Raw genomic sequence first — 15,343 nt, 5'->3', positions numbered from 1 at the left:
GCACAGCTTTTTTCCAACACTTGCTGTGCAGGAGGCTTTGTATAAGGAAGCTGGTTCACTCTGGGTAACCTGGCTGAAAATGATCTTTAACATTCTAGAAATCATCTGCAGTTCACATGTTTTCCCTTCCAGGCATCTCAGCCTGAGCTACTGTTTCACTGGTCTTTATAGCAGTTACAAGACTTATAAATGTCCCTCACACTTGGCCCAGCAGTGTGACAGTTGTATTGAGGGTGTCAATACATGTGCACCCAGTTTAAAAGCAGCTGCTTTTGCTGGCTTTCCCAGCAGTGTCCTTGATGAGCTGGCAGTAATTTCCTTGTGATGGTTACTGCATTCCAGATGTGTGGCTGCTTTGCCTCAGTGAAAGTGAACAGCATTTCACTGATCACTTCAGAAAAGTCACTCCCTATAGTGTTATTGCCTTGGCCTCTTTGGGAATTCCAAGTGACCAGTCTCAGGAACACCTAAATCCCAGTTTAGCCATGTTTTTGGAAACAGGGAGGGAGCAGCATGAAGTCCACAAACCCCTGTGGCTGATGAAACTTCAACAGATTTTGGAATAGGTGAAAGAAGATTCTCTTGCATGGGCTCTTTGCTTGGGCTCAGCTGAGGGACTTGCAGCTTAGCAAGAGCCAGTCCTTACAAAGGAGCCTTAAAGGATTTCATGTCTTGTCCTTAAAAGAAACTGATGCTCAGAGTTTAATACCATTCAGTACACATCTTAATAAGCTCTGCATTGTCATTACACCCCTGCAGTAATCTTCAGAAATTACTCTTCCTTTGAGTCCTAAAACTATTTGTCCAAATTTTCCTTTGCTTAATTTTTTTAATTTTGAGAAGTGCCCTATTCCCTTATCATGAGTTGTCTCCTTAATTTAGTTTGGTTATAGGATAAAACTCATAAGCTCTCCATCTTGCAGACTGGTTCCTCTTCAACTTAGCTGCACTAAATTTGTTTACAAACAGGAAGGAGTGGGAGGAAAGTGTTTGATTTCTTTGTAAATTAAATAGACAGTTACATAACTGGTCTCTGTTTTTACTGAAGAAGAACACAACTGATTTAACTATTATGAAATTAATAATTATGTAATTGACTTCCTGAGCTTTTTAAACAGCATAATTTTAAAGCTCCGAAGAGCACTGATGAACATCAGCTCAGAAAATGAGAAAGTTCAGACCAACTACTGGCAGTTTGTGTTGGAATCTAATTAAAATTGTGAGATCAAGCACTATTGCTTCTCGAAGGGACAACTGAGTCATTTTTTTAATTGATGTAAGTTTCTGCTTATTATGGATGGATAAACATCTACTTTTGAAATACAATCCCCTTTGAACAGTTAATATTTTCTTCACTCATCCCAGCAGTTGTTTTCCTTGTGATCCCTGTTATGAAGTCAAATCTGATATTACTGCCCAACACAGGCTTCACCTGTGTGCATGTGCACTCATCTCATACCCACACATCTGTAAGCATACAGATGTTGAAGACAGGCTTGTACTGCTGTACCTGCTGCACGTTGGCTTGAAGAAGATCTCCTAAGCGCTCCACGAGCTCGGTGAAGGTCGGCCTCTCGGTGGGCACTCCGTGCCAGCAATCCAGCATTGTCTGGTAGCTAGATAAAAGCACAGGTATTAAGAGAGGAAAAGGATAGGAACTTTGTTTCTAAACTGTTTATTTTTCTTGCTTCTTCTGGCCATTGTATGGATAGTTTTGGATTAAGACAGGTTGAAATCTCTAGTCTCTGTGTGAGATGCTTTTTTCTTCTATATTCCTGTCTCAGCTGAGTCTGTAGGCTTTTTATTTTCACCTGGCTTAACATCTGACTGATGGGCCTCACTGATATTGCTGGAATAAGTCATAGTTATGGATGCCTGGTTTATGTCCCAGAACTGGAAATCAAGGCAGACCCAGTAGTCCCCTGAACTGAGAATCATGAACTACACCTGACATGGGGAGATCTGTTCAACTTGTTGTTGACAAAGGTCAGGCTGGCTTGGTCTGTCTTTAGTAATTGTCTGTGGTGTCAGGACACCCAAGGTATGCAAAACTACAACTGTTTTTACTGAAACCAAAATATATTGCTGTCATCTGATGAGGTCATCTTCCCTCTCCACACTTAAAAACAGCCTCTGTTGTAATACTTAAATGATTTATCAGCTCTGAATACAAAGCCAAGAGCTCTTACACTTCTGGAGTAGAGTACTCTGGAGATCTCATCCGGGTTCCTTCCTTGAGCCGTCGGCAAAAGTCCTCGTCTATCTGCACTCCAGGGTATGGTGAGGCACCTGATGGGAGAAACTGGTTACACCCTGTTTTCCAAACTGCCAGTCTGGGAATACCCTGCATTAAATGAATCTACATGAAGTCCTGTTCATTGTTCACTGCCTTGGAATCTCTGGCCTTACTGGGCTCTGTAAGTGCAGAGAAAGCTGTAGGCATCTGCCTTCTGTAGAAGGCTGCTAGAACCTTGCAGTTCAGCCTCAGGTGTAGAACTGTAGTTCTTCTCTCCTGGTTCACTAGTTCAGTATTTTATATGTATTATGTAGTCCTACAGGTAACATTTCCTTGAAAAATGACCTTCCAGCTGTTAGTGTGAAACCTGGGAGCACAGTGCATGGCAACTGTAATTGCTTTTGTGAGGCAGAGTTTGAAAAGGGACTGGTAGTATTCTGTTAACTTGCACAAAAGTTGGACCAGCAGTCATCAAAGGGTAGGAGTGAGACTTATTTGAGTTCCTGTGGAAGTGGCTCTCTTCAGAGGAATGACTGGTACAAACCTGTGTATGCATTGAATGTGCTTTTCTCCTCAACTAATGAGTGAGTGGGCTTCTCAGAGCTTGTGGTCTTTGTTGTAGGACCCCTGCACTTTATGATGCACCATAAATAAGGGGAACAAATACATAATTCAAGAAAGTGCTCTGGTGTCTGAGTCATCCAGATGTCATAGGTAAAATTCAAGAGGCATCTACACTGAAGGCTGAAATTCACTGAACCAATTGGGGATAGACCTAAATGATCTGTAAGCTTTCCACTCTTCTCAGCAAAGGCTTCACATGCAGCCCAACCCTTGCCTTTTTGGATCCTAAGGGCTGGATGGTGAACTTGGAAGAAAATTTAATCAAGTCTTATAGGTGGGGATTGAATGGAAATATGGACTTATACAGATTCCTTGAGGGCTAGATATATAATTTACCATCTATAACATTTCTGCCTATTTCCTGTATTTATTTCTCTCCCTTTCCCCGTCTTTGGAAACACCATCATGTGCTCTGCACTTCAGGGCACAGCAAGCACAGCAGAGATCTTTCGGATGAAAGCAGTGAAGAAGGTGCCTATATGTGGCTGTTCCCGGAATTATTCTCCTCTGTGAATCTGACTGCTCAATCTGCAAGCCTATGCACTGGGGGGTAAAGATCCTGGTAACTTCCTAAGAGGGCACTTCAACACCACAGGTAGGCTCTGATGACATTCAGAGCTCAGAGGTTCTTGGCCACTGCACATCTCGATGCACTTGATGTGCAACTATCAGATCACAGTATTAAGAGTGTTTCCTGGACTGAAGTAGATTAGAAATAGGAACATAATTTCTGCTTTATATCTTGATTTTCTTTCCTAGTTTTGTTTTGGCCTGTCATGATGATCATAATGACCTGCTAATATAAAGATCAATGCAAACTCAGCTCCAAATGAAAATTAACTGTCTCCAGTTCTGGTTTCTCTCTGGATCACCAGAATGGATCCAGTCTGCCAGCCCTTCTGGGGAAACCTATCGTGCTTCATTCAGCTTCTGACCCTGGCAGGATCAGTGTCCAAACTCAACTGTGCATTTTGCTAATCAGTATTTTTTCCTTTTTTAGAGAGTGAAAAGTGTGTGGGACCCAGTTAAAAGCAGCATTTTTAAATGGGAGCCAAAACATACCCTATAGCAATGACAAATAACTTCCATCCCCTGGCTCTCAGTGATCTGTAAAACTTTTACATAAGAGAGTTCAATCAGTGCACAAACCCTTAATTAAATATTTATCATGTGAGCTGCAGATGTGAGCAGTGCCAAACCACAGACATGCCTGGATGATCTGTATGAAAAACCCTCTTAGAGAAGATGACTCCTTTTGGGTCTGTGCCATGGATTGAAGAAAGTTTGTGATCTACGTCACAGCAAGGGCAGAGGCAGCTCTGGGAATGGCAGCTCTGGGGATGGCAGCCCTTGGGGCAATTTAGTAGCTTCCTCTGAATTCAGAAGACAACGGCCTATTGCTCCAAGTGAGCACCTTCATTAGGAAAAGGGGCTATCCAAGGTTAAAACCAGATAAATTATTTTTAAAGATAGATACAAGTTTCAGTTATTATATTTTAAGTTTTATTACTATTGAGTATCAAAGGCCAAAGGGCCTGAAGATCACATCTGTGAAACATGATGAGGACCTTTGGGAGTGGTATAAACAGTTTGCCTTCTGCAGTGGTCCTTGCCATTCATCGCTATTCAGTTCATTTTGTTCCTTGGAGATGCCCAATGGAGAGGCTGTCCCCTCAGAGGGGGTCTCTGCATGCTAATGTTAATGCATCTTCCTGAATAATGGATTAGAACTGGGACTGGTGCTGCCCCTGGAGCTTTGTCTTTGTCGTGTTTCAAAACACATGCAGCAGGTGATGCTGCTACAGAGCCATTGAAGTGTCACACTGAAGCAACTAAACTCTAAATAGTACTCAACTCTGGCTAAAGCCATATAAATGTCACTTATTTTAAGCACTTGAGTGTGAACTGTCTTTTGCATACTGACCCCAACTAGAGAAAAGTCCAAATCAAAGACTTGGACTGAAATCAGGTGGTGATCTATGCAGCCAGCCCTAAATAAATATTAGGATAGAAACAGCTCCAGACTGCATACAGATCTGGATTTGGCATCTTGAGCCTGATCATTAATTTCAACTGATCCACAAAACTAAGGTAGTAGGAGATTATACAGTTTGCTTTAAAATTCAGCAGCTTAAGTTGATAATGCTTCTTGTTTTCTTATGTCTGCAAATGCTGATTGAAAAGCCAGAGCTGACATTCCTAAATTCCCCCAGGAAACCAAAACTTGCCACTCTGTGTGGAGAATTGGAGAGTGGCAAAGTCCAGTTGTCTGTAGGACTGCTTATCTGAATTTTCAGGGCTTTATCTAGCTGGACAGTAGCCAGATCTCAGTGAGGCTGAGATTTCTACCAGCACTGTAAGATGAGGTCTATAGTACATAAAGAACACCATTACTATTCTTTAAAAAAATGTGGCTTGCAAGTGATATTGCCAGAAGAGTGTGTGTTCTGCCTGTTTGCTGCCAAAATGATTAGGCAGAGTCTAGCACTGGTTCTTATATCAACCTGGTGGCAGCTGCTGCCAATACTTTTTTCTTACTTAGAAAATCTTTGATTTTGTGGGGAAGATAAGCTGGGATAAAATGTCATGTGGGCAAACTCCCTTGTGTTGCATTGGCTGACACTGGCAACATCTCAGCCCACTCTGTCAACAGCAGTGTAATCCCCTGCAACCTTTGAGCTGTGTGGTTTCCTGATGCAGATTGCTTAGAGGAAAATATGGTTTAACAGGTTCTTCATTGCTTTCAAATATTTCACTCCTGAGCAGCAGCTTGCATTATTTCTGTGCTCTGTTGGTTTCAGTTATCACAAATATTAGGTCCAGGGTTTTAGATTGTTTGGTGTGTCCTTCTCTCTTCCCCCCCAACATTCACTGTTTTCATGTACCTTTGCCTGGTCGAGTTCTCATTGACTTTAGTCCAGTGACATTATCTTACACCTGATCTGCACTGTGCAATCATAGTAACTAAAACAGAAACATGGCACTAGGTTATCACTGTTTGTTTAAAGCCTTTCACAGCAAAAGAGCCATAAATGAAGGAGGAAAAAAAAAAGTTGTAAACTGTTCTTACCCAGAGAAAATATTTCCCAGAGCAGCACTCCAAAAGACCACACATCACTCTGTGTTGTATAAATTTTATCGAAAATGGCTTCCGGAGCCATCCATTTGAGTGGAAGTCGTGCCTAAGAGTGCAAGAGACACAACATGTTGCCAGAACTGCTGTTACTCATCAGCCCAAGCCCCAAGGAAGAAAACCCCTTGATACTAGCATTTCAGATTTCTTCTACTTACATCTCCTTTCCGTACATAGTCAGGGTCTTTGTAGATATCCCTGGCTAGCCCAAAGTCACAGATCTTAACCACGTTGTTCTCTGAGAGAAGGATGTTCCTTGCTGCCAAATCCCGATGAATGCACTGTGAAGGGATGAGGACAAGCAAGATCAGAGGGTCTGCCTGGACAGCCAGGCACTGCTAGAGCTGAAAGCATGAGAGTTCCTTTGGAAAGGGAAAGAGAAATGGACTGTTGTGAGCAGGTTAGAGAAGGAAAATATTTGTGCCGCAAATACACTGTCATGTGCAAAAGAGAAAATAACTCGGGGAGCAAGTCAAGTATGACAGTTAATTTTCTGATTTTTCTACATGAAATAGCTTTTGCAGTTATGATGAGACAAAGGGGGTGCCATTTTCCAGTTAATTGTTCTGCAGCATATCTGGGGGAGGCCAAAAAGCAGCTGCAGCTACATTTCCAAATGCAGTCCTGTGTGTGTGAGACTGGGGTAACTGTGCCCATAATTTGTGTGTGCTGCCCTGGCAACTGTGAGATCAGTGCAGACTCTTGGTTTTGTGTGCATTTTGGCATGGATATTACTTTCAAGGTATATGGAAAGCAGGCATTTCACAGGTTACAAACATACGTTCTTTTTGGTATCCAAAAGAGGTGACAGCTTTGTTGATAGTCACCAACATTGCTGACAAGCTTAATAAATAGCTGGATACTTCCTCTTCATTTTTCAGTAGTACTTTTGTTGACCATACCAGCAGGATCTTTATGGGAAGCCTTTTTCTGCATTTATTTATAAGACAGTTCCATGGATAGTCTTAAAATCTGTATTTCCTCCTATCTAACCTCTCATGTTACAGATGCCAGGCCCTGGAGCCAAGAATGTGATGGATATTCCTTCACACCCCCTTCAGTGCTACTTATTGCTTAACCACCAGAGTTAATGTGATCTCCAGCACTTTCATATAAGAGCAAAAAGCAGATTAGTCAGGCTCAGAAGCATATTTGGATTTCTTCATATCAGATACTCTTGATTCTGTGCAAAAAGTTCAGCCCTGACATTGCAGTGAGCTCACTTTTCGGGAGGCGAGGAACTCCATGCCTTTTGCCACTTGGAAGCTGTAGCAAATCAGATCCTCCAAAGTCAGGGGCCGTTTGTACAGATCCTCAGCATCTAGGAGAGATCACAGACACAGCAAAACACTAGAGCAGCAGCTCCAAACTGTTTTGGCACTGGTGCTGCTTGCATGCTGATGACCCCAGCCCTGCATCCAAGTATTGTTACATGAGTTCTCTACTAGGATGGCAACTCTGGTTTAGGAACCACTGACCTAGAGGCAGAAGATCAGATGATTTTAAAAGTTCCATCCAACATGAATCATGTCATTTAGCTAAGGGAAAACAACACTGGGGATAAAAGTGAAGGAAATTATTTATAGTGAGCAAGTAATGAGACTGGACAAACCAACCCCACAGATTTTCTGGTAAAATAGTGCTGTTACCCCTCTTTCACAACAGCAGCAGCCTTTACATACATCCATTACTGCAAATATTGTTGTGTGAGAAAGCTGGAGTGAGGCACAGCCAAGAGAAAGAATTCGTGATTTCAGGAACAAGTCCAGCTGTGTAAGGGCTTGTGACAGTGTGTGTGGGACTAGCCAAGTAACAGAAACCTTTGCAATCAAAGATCTGGGACCAGGTAGGTTTCTTTTACCTTCTTCATCATCTTCTGAATCACTGTAACTCTTATCTTCAATAAATCCTGAGCTGGCAGAGCTTCCTGTGCTGGCGACGCTCTCCAGGCGCCTCTTGATCAATTCAGTCAAATCACTGTTGGACTCATCCAGACTTTTCTCTGCTTGGTCAGAGTGTTCCTGGGACTAGAAATGGTAGAAAACTGATTCTTAGCTTTGGATGATGCAATGTCTGGGCATTCAAAATATGTAAAGAATGGCATATGGAGAAAGTGTCTGCTGGAGATGAGCTCAAAGCATGGTTGAACATGATGTTCCCTGAATAGCAGAACTAACAAAGCCTGCTTTCCTATTTATTAATAGAGAACCTCCCATTTTACTGGTAGCAATATTCCACCATCAAAGTTAGATGGAAGCTTGCTAGGTGAGACTGAGAGATGAGCAGAGAGATATTTTAATCCTGTACCTCTTGCTTTCTTAGGAAACCCTGCTAAAATCACAGTTCCAGGTAAAGTGCATGATGTGCACTGAAATGCATGTCTCACCCTCTCCTGGGGAGTGAGACATAAGCAGTCCCTGCAATTTGTGAAAACAATGGTGAGAAAATAAATTTTGAGTGACTGTACCAGGAAAATCTTCTCTCACCCAAAGTACCTTATGTACTTTTGTGCCTGTACACAGTAGGTGTAATAATCATAATGGAATTATCCAGGAAAATAATCTTGGGGAGGCTCCAGTTTCTGGCAAGGTGTAGATCAGAGAGCCAATTTGATGCTGTGTTTTCACAAGGAGGGGCAATCCTGTCCTCTCCCCGTGGCTGATTCTGGCCTCCTATGTCTTCCACCATATCCTATCCAAGTTTGTGTGAGCACAAATATTTGTGGGGATGCAGACCACCCTTTGGAAACAAAAACCATTTAGTTTTAATTGAGATCGTGTTCATGATCCAGTTTGCTGTGCACAGCACAGATTTTTAGGTTGGCCCAGAGGGAGAATATGGAAGATGGGAATGAGCAGATGATGGAAGGGTAGTTGGGGGGCAAGTGGGCCTGGAAACAAAAATCCCTACACTGAGTTTGTATTTCGAGAGGGTTCACCTTCTCCTAGTTGAGTTAATACCAGTTTTTCACTCCTTTGCTTCTCTTGTGCTGGGTAGCATCTCACAGTTCTCTCTCTCAAATGCACTGCAGTGCCTGGCTATTTGCAACTGATCCTTTCACAGGTGATAGGAAAGAAGAGGACGGGAGTAAGATCCTACAGGGGAAAAAAGTTTTCCTTTCTTGTTCATACAAACTGAAATGTGGTGAGAAAATCAAGAGCCGATAGAAATACCAACTGTCTCAGTGCCAATGCAGACAAAAAAAATCCAAATTGTGGTCACTGGTGGTTAACCACTGAAAAAAAATCCAACTTGTGGGCAGCCTTGTGACTGTGAGAAGCCTGTCATTTTTTTACCTTGTATGCAATGAAATCTCCTCGTTTTCCTCTTAGGTAGTTGGACAGATTTCCATATTTGCAATATTCCACTATGACCATTAAAGGACCTAAAGGGACAATGAAAGTCAAATGAGTTTTGAAGCAAGGCAAAGCACTTAATACCAACTTATCCTCCCAAATCCTCTTCAAAATAAGTAAATATTGCCATTCCTATTATACAGATGGGGGTTCAGGAAGTAGTGACACTGCAGCAGCCCACAATCAGTAGTGGGTATGGAGAAGGGAATACAGTACTGATTCCTAGTTTTTCTCATTAGATGGCAAGAGTTGGTGTTTATTCCTTATTAATAAACAAAGGAAAATAAAGAATCATTAATAAGAATGTACAATCCCACGTGCTATTAAGGTTATTTTGCTCTATACATAGGCCCATAGCATGGAGCAGGCTTCATTTTCTTCTTCTGCCTTCACGATTGTTTGTTTTGGGTAGAGCCAATGGCTCCAGAGTCAAAGAAAGTCATGCAGGATCAGAGACAGATCCAAATAAAAATCTGCGAAAACATTTAGTCTGAAGTTTTTTAAAGCCTGGAAAGTCATACCAATTTCTTATTTCTGTGCAAACTACTGTAGAGTTCAGTGCGATTGCTGCTTTTATACAATTATGCATATTTTTAAGATCTGCTTGAAAATGCTTTTAAGTTTCAGTGGGAGCTATTAGGAAAGGGAAAAGGTACATTCTCTACCTTTAGCATAATCACTGCTTTTTGTAATCATCAAATGCAAGATAAGGTGAAAATGTGTGACTAGAACGCATAGACATGTGTATTATTATCAGTCCTAAGCAACCAGAATTTCATGTCCAGAAACCTCCTTTCTAGGAGGTCTGTAGTTCAGACTTCAGGGTTTGAGCTCCAAAGGGAAAGTGCTGAGAGCTGCACTTGGCCCTACAGGCAGGAGGCAGCTCTAAGTAGCTGTATCAGAAATGTACACACAGACTGGTTCTGCAGTCTGTGCCCGTGCTCCAGTCTGGCATGTACCATTTTGACTGGGAAGGCTGAGAGCTGGATGTAGGGGAGCATGGAGGGGTCAAGGAGGGAACAGTGAGCCCCTGAGATTCTGGTTGTTGCCCCTGCCTGAGGCTGGGTGACCAGCACCGTTTGGAAGCAGATTGTCCCATTAAAAAGGGAGAAGGTGAATTCTAGCCGTAATAACCAAGAGCTCACTGATGATAGCACTGCATGTTTCTGCCAGGCTCTTGTTTTGTACAAACCCTACAGCACTGCTAGATGGGATACACACCTCTGGGCCGTTTGGGACTTGCAGTTCCTGTGGACTACACCTGTAACCTGTTCAGCACCCAAGTGCACTGCACCAGTGACTGCAAAAACACAAGTAGCCCGCAGCAGAGCTGTCAGCAGCAGTGCTGCTGCCCACACAGCGCTGCCTCCTGGGGCTCACAGGCAGCAGCACTGGGATCTGGCAGTGCACAATAGATCTCTGGGGGCGTTGTTCTGAAGAACCTAAAGTGGAACATCCCTCATGGATGCCTTGAGGAAATGGAGATTCCTGTACAGCTTTAAAGCTCCAGTTAGTGATTTATTCATGTTTTTGAAATGCTTCCTAGCCATGGCCTTTCATTATTTTATTTTGTCTTTGTAAAGCATATACTGTGTATTAGTTCTAACTGCTTATACATCAGACACTCAACCAAGGTGTTATTTGTTATATTTCTAAAATAATATATGTGCATAATTATTATCAGTCTTCATCAGGAATACTGTTACATAAAACCTAACAAGGAAGAAGAAATCTCTGTGTTCTGCAGTAGTATTTTAATAGTAACTCTTAGCCCAGGGTCTGTCTTAAGAGCTCAAGGCTATTTTTCTTTAGTCTGCAATTGATCTGCTCAAAGGTAAACAAACCAGGGCTGCCTAGAAGCTGCTCAGGCCCCTGCAAGGCTGTTCTGCACGGCTCTGCTCTGGCCACTTCCCTGGAGTCAGGATGGCCGGGGGGAGTAAGGGTCACCTGCTAGTTCCCTGCTCATGGCTCCCAGATTCCAGCAGTATCTGTGGGTGCCGGTGGCTGACTGCTCCTTGAGGAACTGGGAGTATCTTGCCAGAGGGAAGATTTCTTCCCTAGCATCCTAACAGATCTACCTCACTGAAGTTTCCTCTTTCTTCCTGTGACTGGACAACCACATATTCTTTGGGAAGATGACAGCTTCATAGTCTCAGATGCCAACAGATGTGTGCTCCATCTCTGTCTTTCCCCTTCATTTATTTTACTCTGGCTTTTTTGGTTGTTGGTAGTTGGCTGAGTGGCTGGTTGGGTTTTTTTTTTGTCCTCAGCTCTCTTAAATCTGTCCTTTGGGGATTATGTTGAAGGTTTATTGTAAGCAGTAAAGAAGCATCGTTGAGAGTTGTTACTCTTAATTCAAAGCACAATATAGTAACAGACAAGGATGCTTGTATAGAGGTATGGGAAGGGGTGTTTTAGTGACAAAGGTCTAAGATTTACATCTGCACTTTGCAACAGATGCTTTGTATGATGTACAGTCAGTTGTGCCAGCTCAGCCCCTCAAAAGGCCATGCTGCTGCTCTATGCAGCTTTGGACTGCCTCAGGTTTCCTGCATACTACTCAAAAAATGCCTGGCAAAAGTGAAATGCTTGGGAAAGGAGAAGGCCTCAAGCAGCTGAGTGCTCAGCCTGGTGCATCCTCCTGATAAGGCAGGGAAGAAGAGGGAGGAGAACCTTTGAAATTATCAGTAGTGCCCATGTGGAGGAACTGGGCATCTGATTGCAATTAAGGACCCTGTTTCTCTTCAGTCTGTAATCCCTTTTGTAAACAAGCTTACAAAGGACAGAGAAAAGGAAAATAGAGAAGTAACACCACGGGCTGGGAGAAGATGTCCAGAAACCATTGATGACTTGTGGCCATATTCTGTGGCAGCAGAGCTCTCCTATGAGCAGAGAGGTTGAAATGTTCATGCATGCATTAGTTGGGTGTGCATAAGGCTTGTACTCTACCACAGATACATCCAAACACTGTTGCATCTGAAAAGTGTTTCTCTTTGCTCCTTAATTTACTGAGAACTCACCTCCAGCTTTGGTGCAGGCTCCCAGTAGGTTGACTACATTCAGATGATGTCCTATGTGGATGAGGATCTTCAGTTCAGACATTAAAGCCTTGCATTCATTAGTAGTTGCACATTCTGCTTAAGATAAACAGGAAAAAAAATCATCTTTACACAACAGGATATTTTTAACAGGACACAGCAAGATCCTGTTTATCCTTGGAAACAAAACCCACCCAGGTTACTTGCAGTATCTTTGCTTTTCAGCCTCTTGAACAGATAATAATTAATCCTTTTCATTGTCTGTTGACCTTTATAAAGGGGAATAACACTTTAACTTTTGGGTGACTCTTCCTTTCTCTAGGATGGGATATGGGGGTTACGGTCCCATAGGAGAACCCTCCCCCCAAATCAGATACCAGGGAGCCTTTGCAAGGACTGAATTTTGCAGCCTTAGCAAAGGAACTACCAATGATTCCAAACAACAGCAGCACACAAAGGAATGTGTTCTTCCAGCTGGAATGATGATGTGCAGTTTAGCAGTTACTGCTTTACAGTACCTCAGAATATATTTTTCCAGAGTACTGAGCAACTCTCCACTGCAGATGATGGAGGAATCCAACATATCTGTATGTTGGGTCCCAAAATGTACTGGACAATGTACAGTGTTACTAAATCTCAGCCCTGGGAGATCTCATCAACCCAAGAAATACATTTTCCAGCAAGTAAGAGGGGGTCATATTTGTGTATGAACCATGAACTTGACACTTGATGAAGCACTGGCTGGTCAGTCCTACTGTAGTTTCATTCTCTTTTGCTGCCAGAGCTGAGGAAGACACTGTCAGACCAGAACGTTGTTCAGATGCTGGTTTGTTTCCTCTGCCTTCTTTCTAAAACTTCCTGATGTATTTGAACAAAAGGGGCTGTGTCTCCTTTCCTCTGTTTTTGCCTTTGCATCATTTAAGATTTATATATTAAGAGCTACATAACAGCTCATCTGCTGTGACAAAGGTAGCCTCTTTATCTGCTTGTAGAATTCTCCATAAACAAGCCTTTCACCAAACTGTACGACAAAGAAGGAGCTGTTCCAAAGCCAAGATCTCTTCAGTCAGCAGTGTCTAACATGGGTGTTATTACTCCTGATTTACACTGGCAAAATCTAAACAGAAGAGTCTCACAAGTGTTTCAGATAATCTTTCAGCCTTCAACCCAGAATTGATACCAGTCTACTTCACAAAAATGACAGATAATGCTAGAATTACAGAAATGCAGACATCTCCAGAGCATTTCCCCCCCCACCCCCCCTGAATGGATTGACTTACACTAGAGAATCCCCTTTATTTCATCATGAATCATGGGCATGTTAGTTGGGGAGGGACAAGTTAGAGCAGGAGGCTGCTGCCTCCACTTGGGGAATAAGGTGTAAAATGATGGATGTAAAACTGTAGAATAGTTTGCTGAATATGTGCAGGCAGGGTAGAGTTGACATGAGGCTCGGTTGGAAAGCACAGTGTGGAAGTGAATGAAACCCAGAGCTATCCAGGGCAATAAGTTTTGGATGGAGAAGGAAGTGTGTCTGGATCAGGGGTTTCCAGGGTAATTTCAGGGAAGGATCTGGAGATGGGCATGGAACAGAAGAAACAACAGCAGGAGAGAAGATGATCTGAAGATCTACTGACTAATGCGGAGAAGGGAGACCAGATTTGGAGGAGGGCCAGACAAGTGATAAACTGATGTTTGTGAAATTTCAGAGATGGGAAGCAGCAGAGCATCAGGAGAGGCAGCCAGCAGCAGAAGCCAAATACTGTGATAGAAGTTCCTGAATCATGGCATTGCAGTGGATAATCCTGCCATACAGAAATGCAGAGCAATGTAGGCTATGAAAAGCCATCCAGTGAGCATCCATTGTACCTTTGAAAAAAATCCTGAGCAACCAGTTAAAAATGTCCAACCCAACTAGTCAATGTACTGGCTGATGCATTTATTCATAAGCTGTCTACAGAGACATTGTGTGTAAGTATAATATGAAAGAAGAGTCTCCAAGTTCCCCCCTTCGCCACCACTGGATGGTAAAAGCTTTCCTTAATTTCGGTAATTGCAAGCAAGTTGTCTCTAATTCACTCCCTTGGCATTGCTTTTTTTTCAACCCCTTGAACTGTTCTACATCTGGAAGGGCTGCGATCGAAGGCTTAGATCCAATTTCAGACTATCTAATGTAATTACATTCTGTAATCTGTTTCCCTTCTAACCCCACAGACCTGGAAGCTGCTGTTTCCCTCCTTTAGGAATACAAGACTTAATCAGCAGCACCGCATGGAGCCCGCTTGTCATTTCCTACACATTAACATCCACTGTATAATGACTAATTGCTCCCATATGACAAACCCGCTCCCTTCTGAACACAATGAATTTGGGATTGGTTTGGAGCTGAGAACTGGAAACCTCATTGCCCACAGGTTCCCTGAGGAGTCTTGCGAGAATCTCAGAGGGACATGTACCTTTAAGCATTTTTACGGCAACTGTTTTGCAGGTTGAAGATTTATCAATGCCAAAAGCAGACGCCTCCACCACCTTCCCAAAAGCACCATGACCCAGTGTTTTACCTAGAGAAGCAAGAGTCAAGAATGAGCCAAGGGGGACTTACGACAGTCTGCATCAGATAAGAGGGGGACATGCATTCTCAGCTGTGCAAGAAATACAAGGCTCCAGTGCCCAGGCACAACGTAGACATAGCCCGACAGTCAACAGAAGGCAGTATCACATATTGGCAGTATATGGATATACACAGTTGGATTTATATCCATATGACTTTCATGCAATACAGTTTGTGACAGAACAGAGCAGAATAAATAAATCTGCATTCAGCTGAAGGCAAGGCTGAATACATATATATGGCTTAAGGGTAAAAACCACTACATACAGTTGTCCTGAAGTCCAGGAAAGTGAGATTTTGAGATAAACATAGAACCCTGTGGAACCCAGATCCTCTCACATGAAT

The 15,343-nt window shown here is 42.7% G+C and overlaps 1 protein-coding gene across 2 annotated transcripts in view; it reads right to left on the bottom strand.

The window, feature by feature from the left end:
• Window positions 1-15,343, bottom strand: part of LOC127389700 (vascular endothelial growth factor receptor kdr-like) — a 130,772-nt gene that overhangs the window by 18,184 nt on the left and 97,245 nt on the right. Inside the window, exons 18-26 of one of the 2 annotated variants that reach the window (XM_051630458.1) lie at window positions 14,844-14,948; window positions 12,370-12,486; window positions 9,290-9,378; window positions 7,855-8,020; window positions 7,217-7,314; window positions 6,152-6,274; window positions 5,931-6,042; window positions 2,190-2,289; window positions 1,511-1,616 (exon numbers count right to left, since the gene is read on the bottom strand). In XM_051630458.1, coding sequence (XP_051486418.1) covers window positions 1,511-1,616; window positions 2,190-2,289; window positions 5,931-6,042; window positions 6,152-6,274; window positions 7,217-7,314; window positions 7,855-8,020; window positions 9,290-9,378; window positions 12,370-12,486; window positions 14,844-14,948 — 1,016 coding nt within the window. The remainder of the gene's footprint in view (window positions 1-1,510; window positions 1,617-2,189; window positions 2,290-5,930; window positions 6,043-6,151; window positions 6,275-7,216; window positions 7,315-7,854; window positions 8,021-9,289; window positions 9,379-12,369; window positions 12,487-14,843; window positions 14,949-15,343) is intronic. The other variant, XM_051630459.1, reaches the window with a different exon arrangement.

The sequence above is a fragment of the Apus apus genome, chromosome 12 (assembly GCF_020740795.1).
Source record: "Apus apus isolate bApuApu2 chromosome 12, bApuApu2.pri.cur, whole genome shotgun sequence".
Lineage (NCBI taxonomy): Eukaryota > Metazoa > Chordata > Aves > Apodiformes > Apodidae > Apus > Apus apus.
This window is presented reverse-complemented; position numbering and strand designations above follow the sequence as displayed.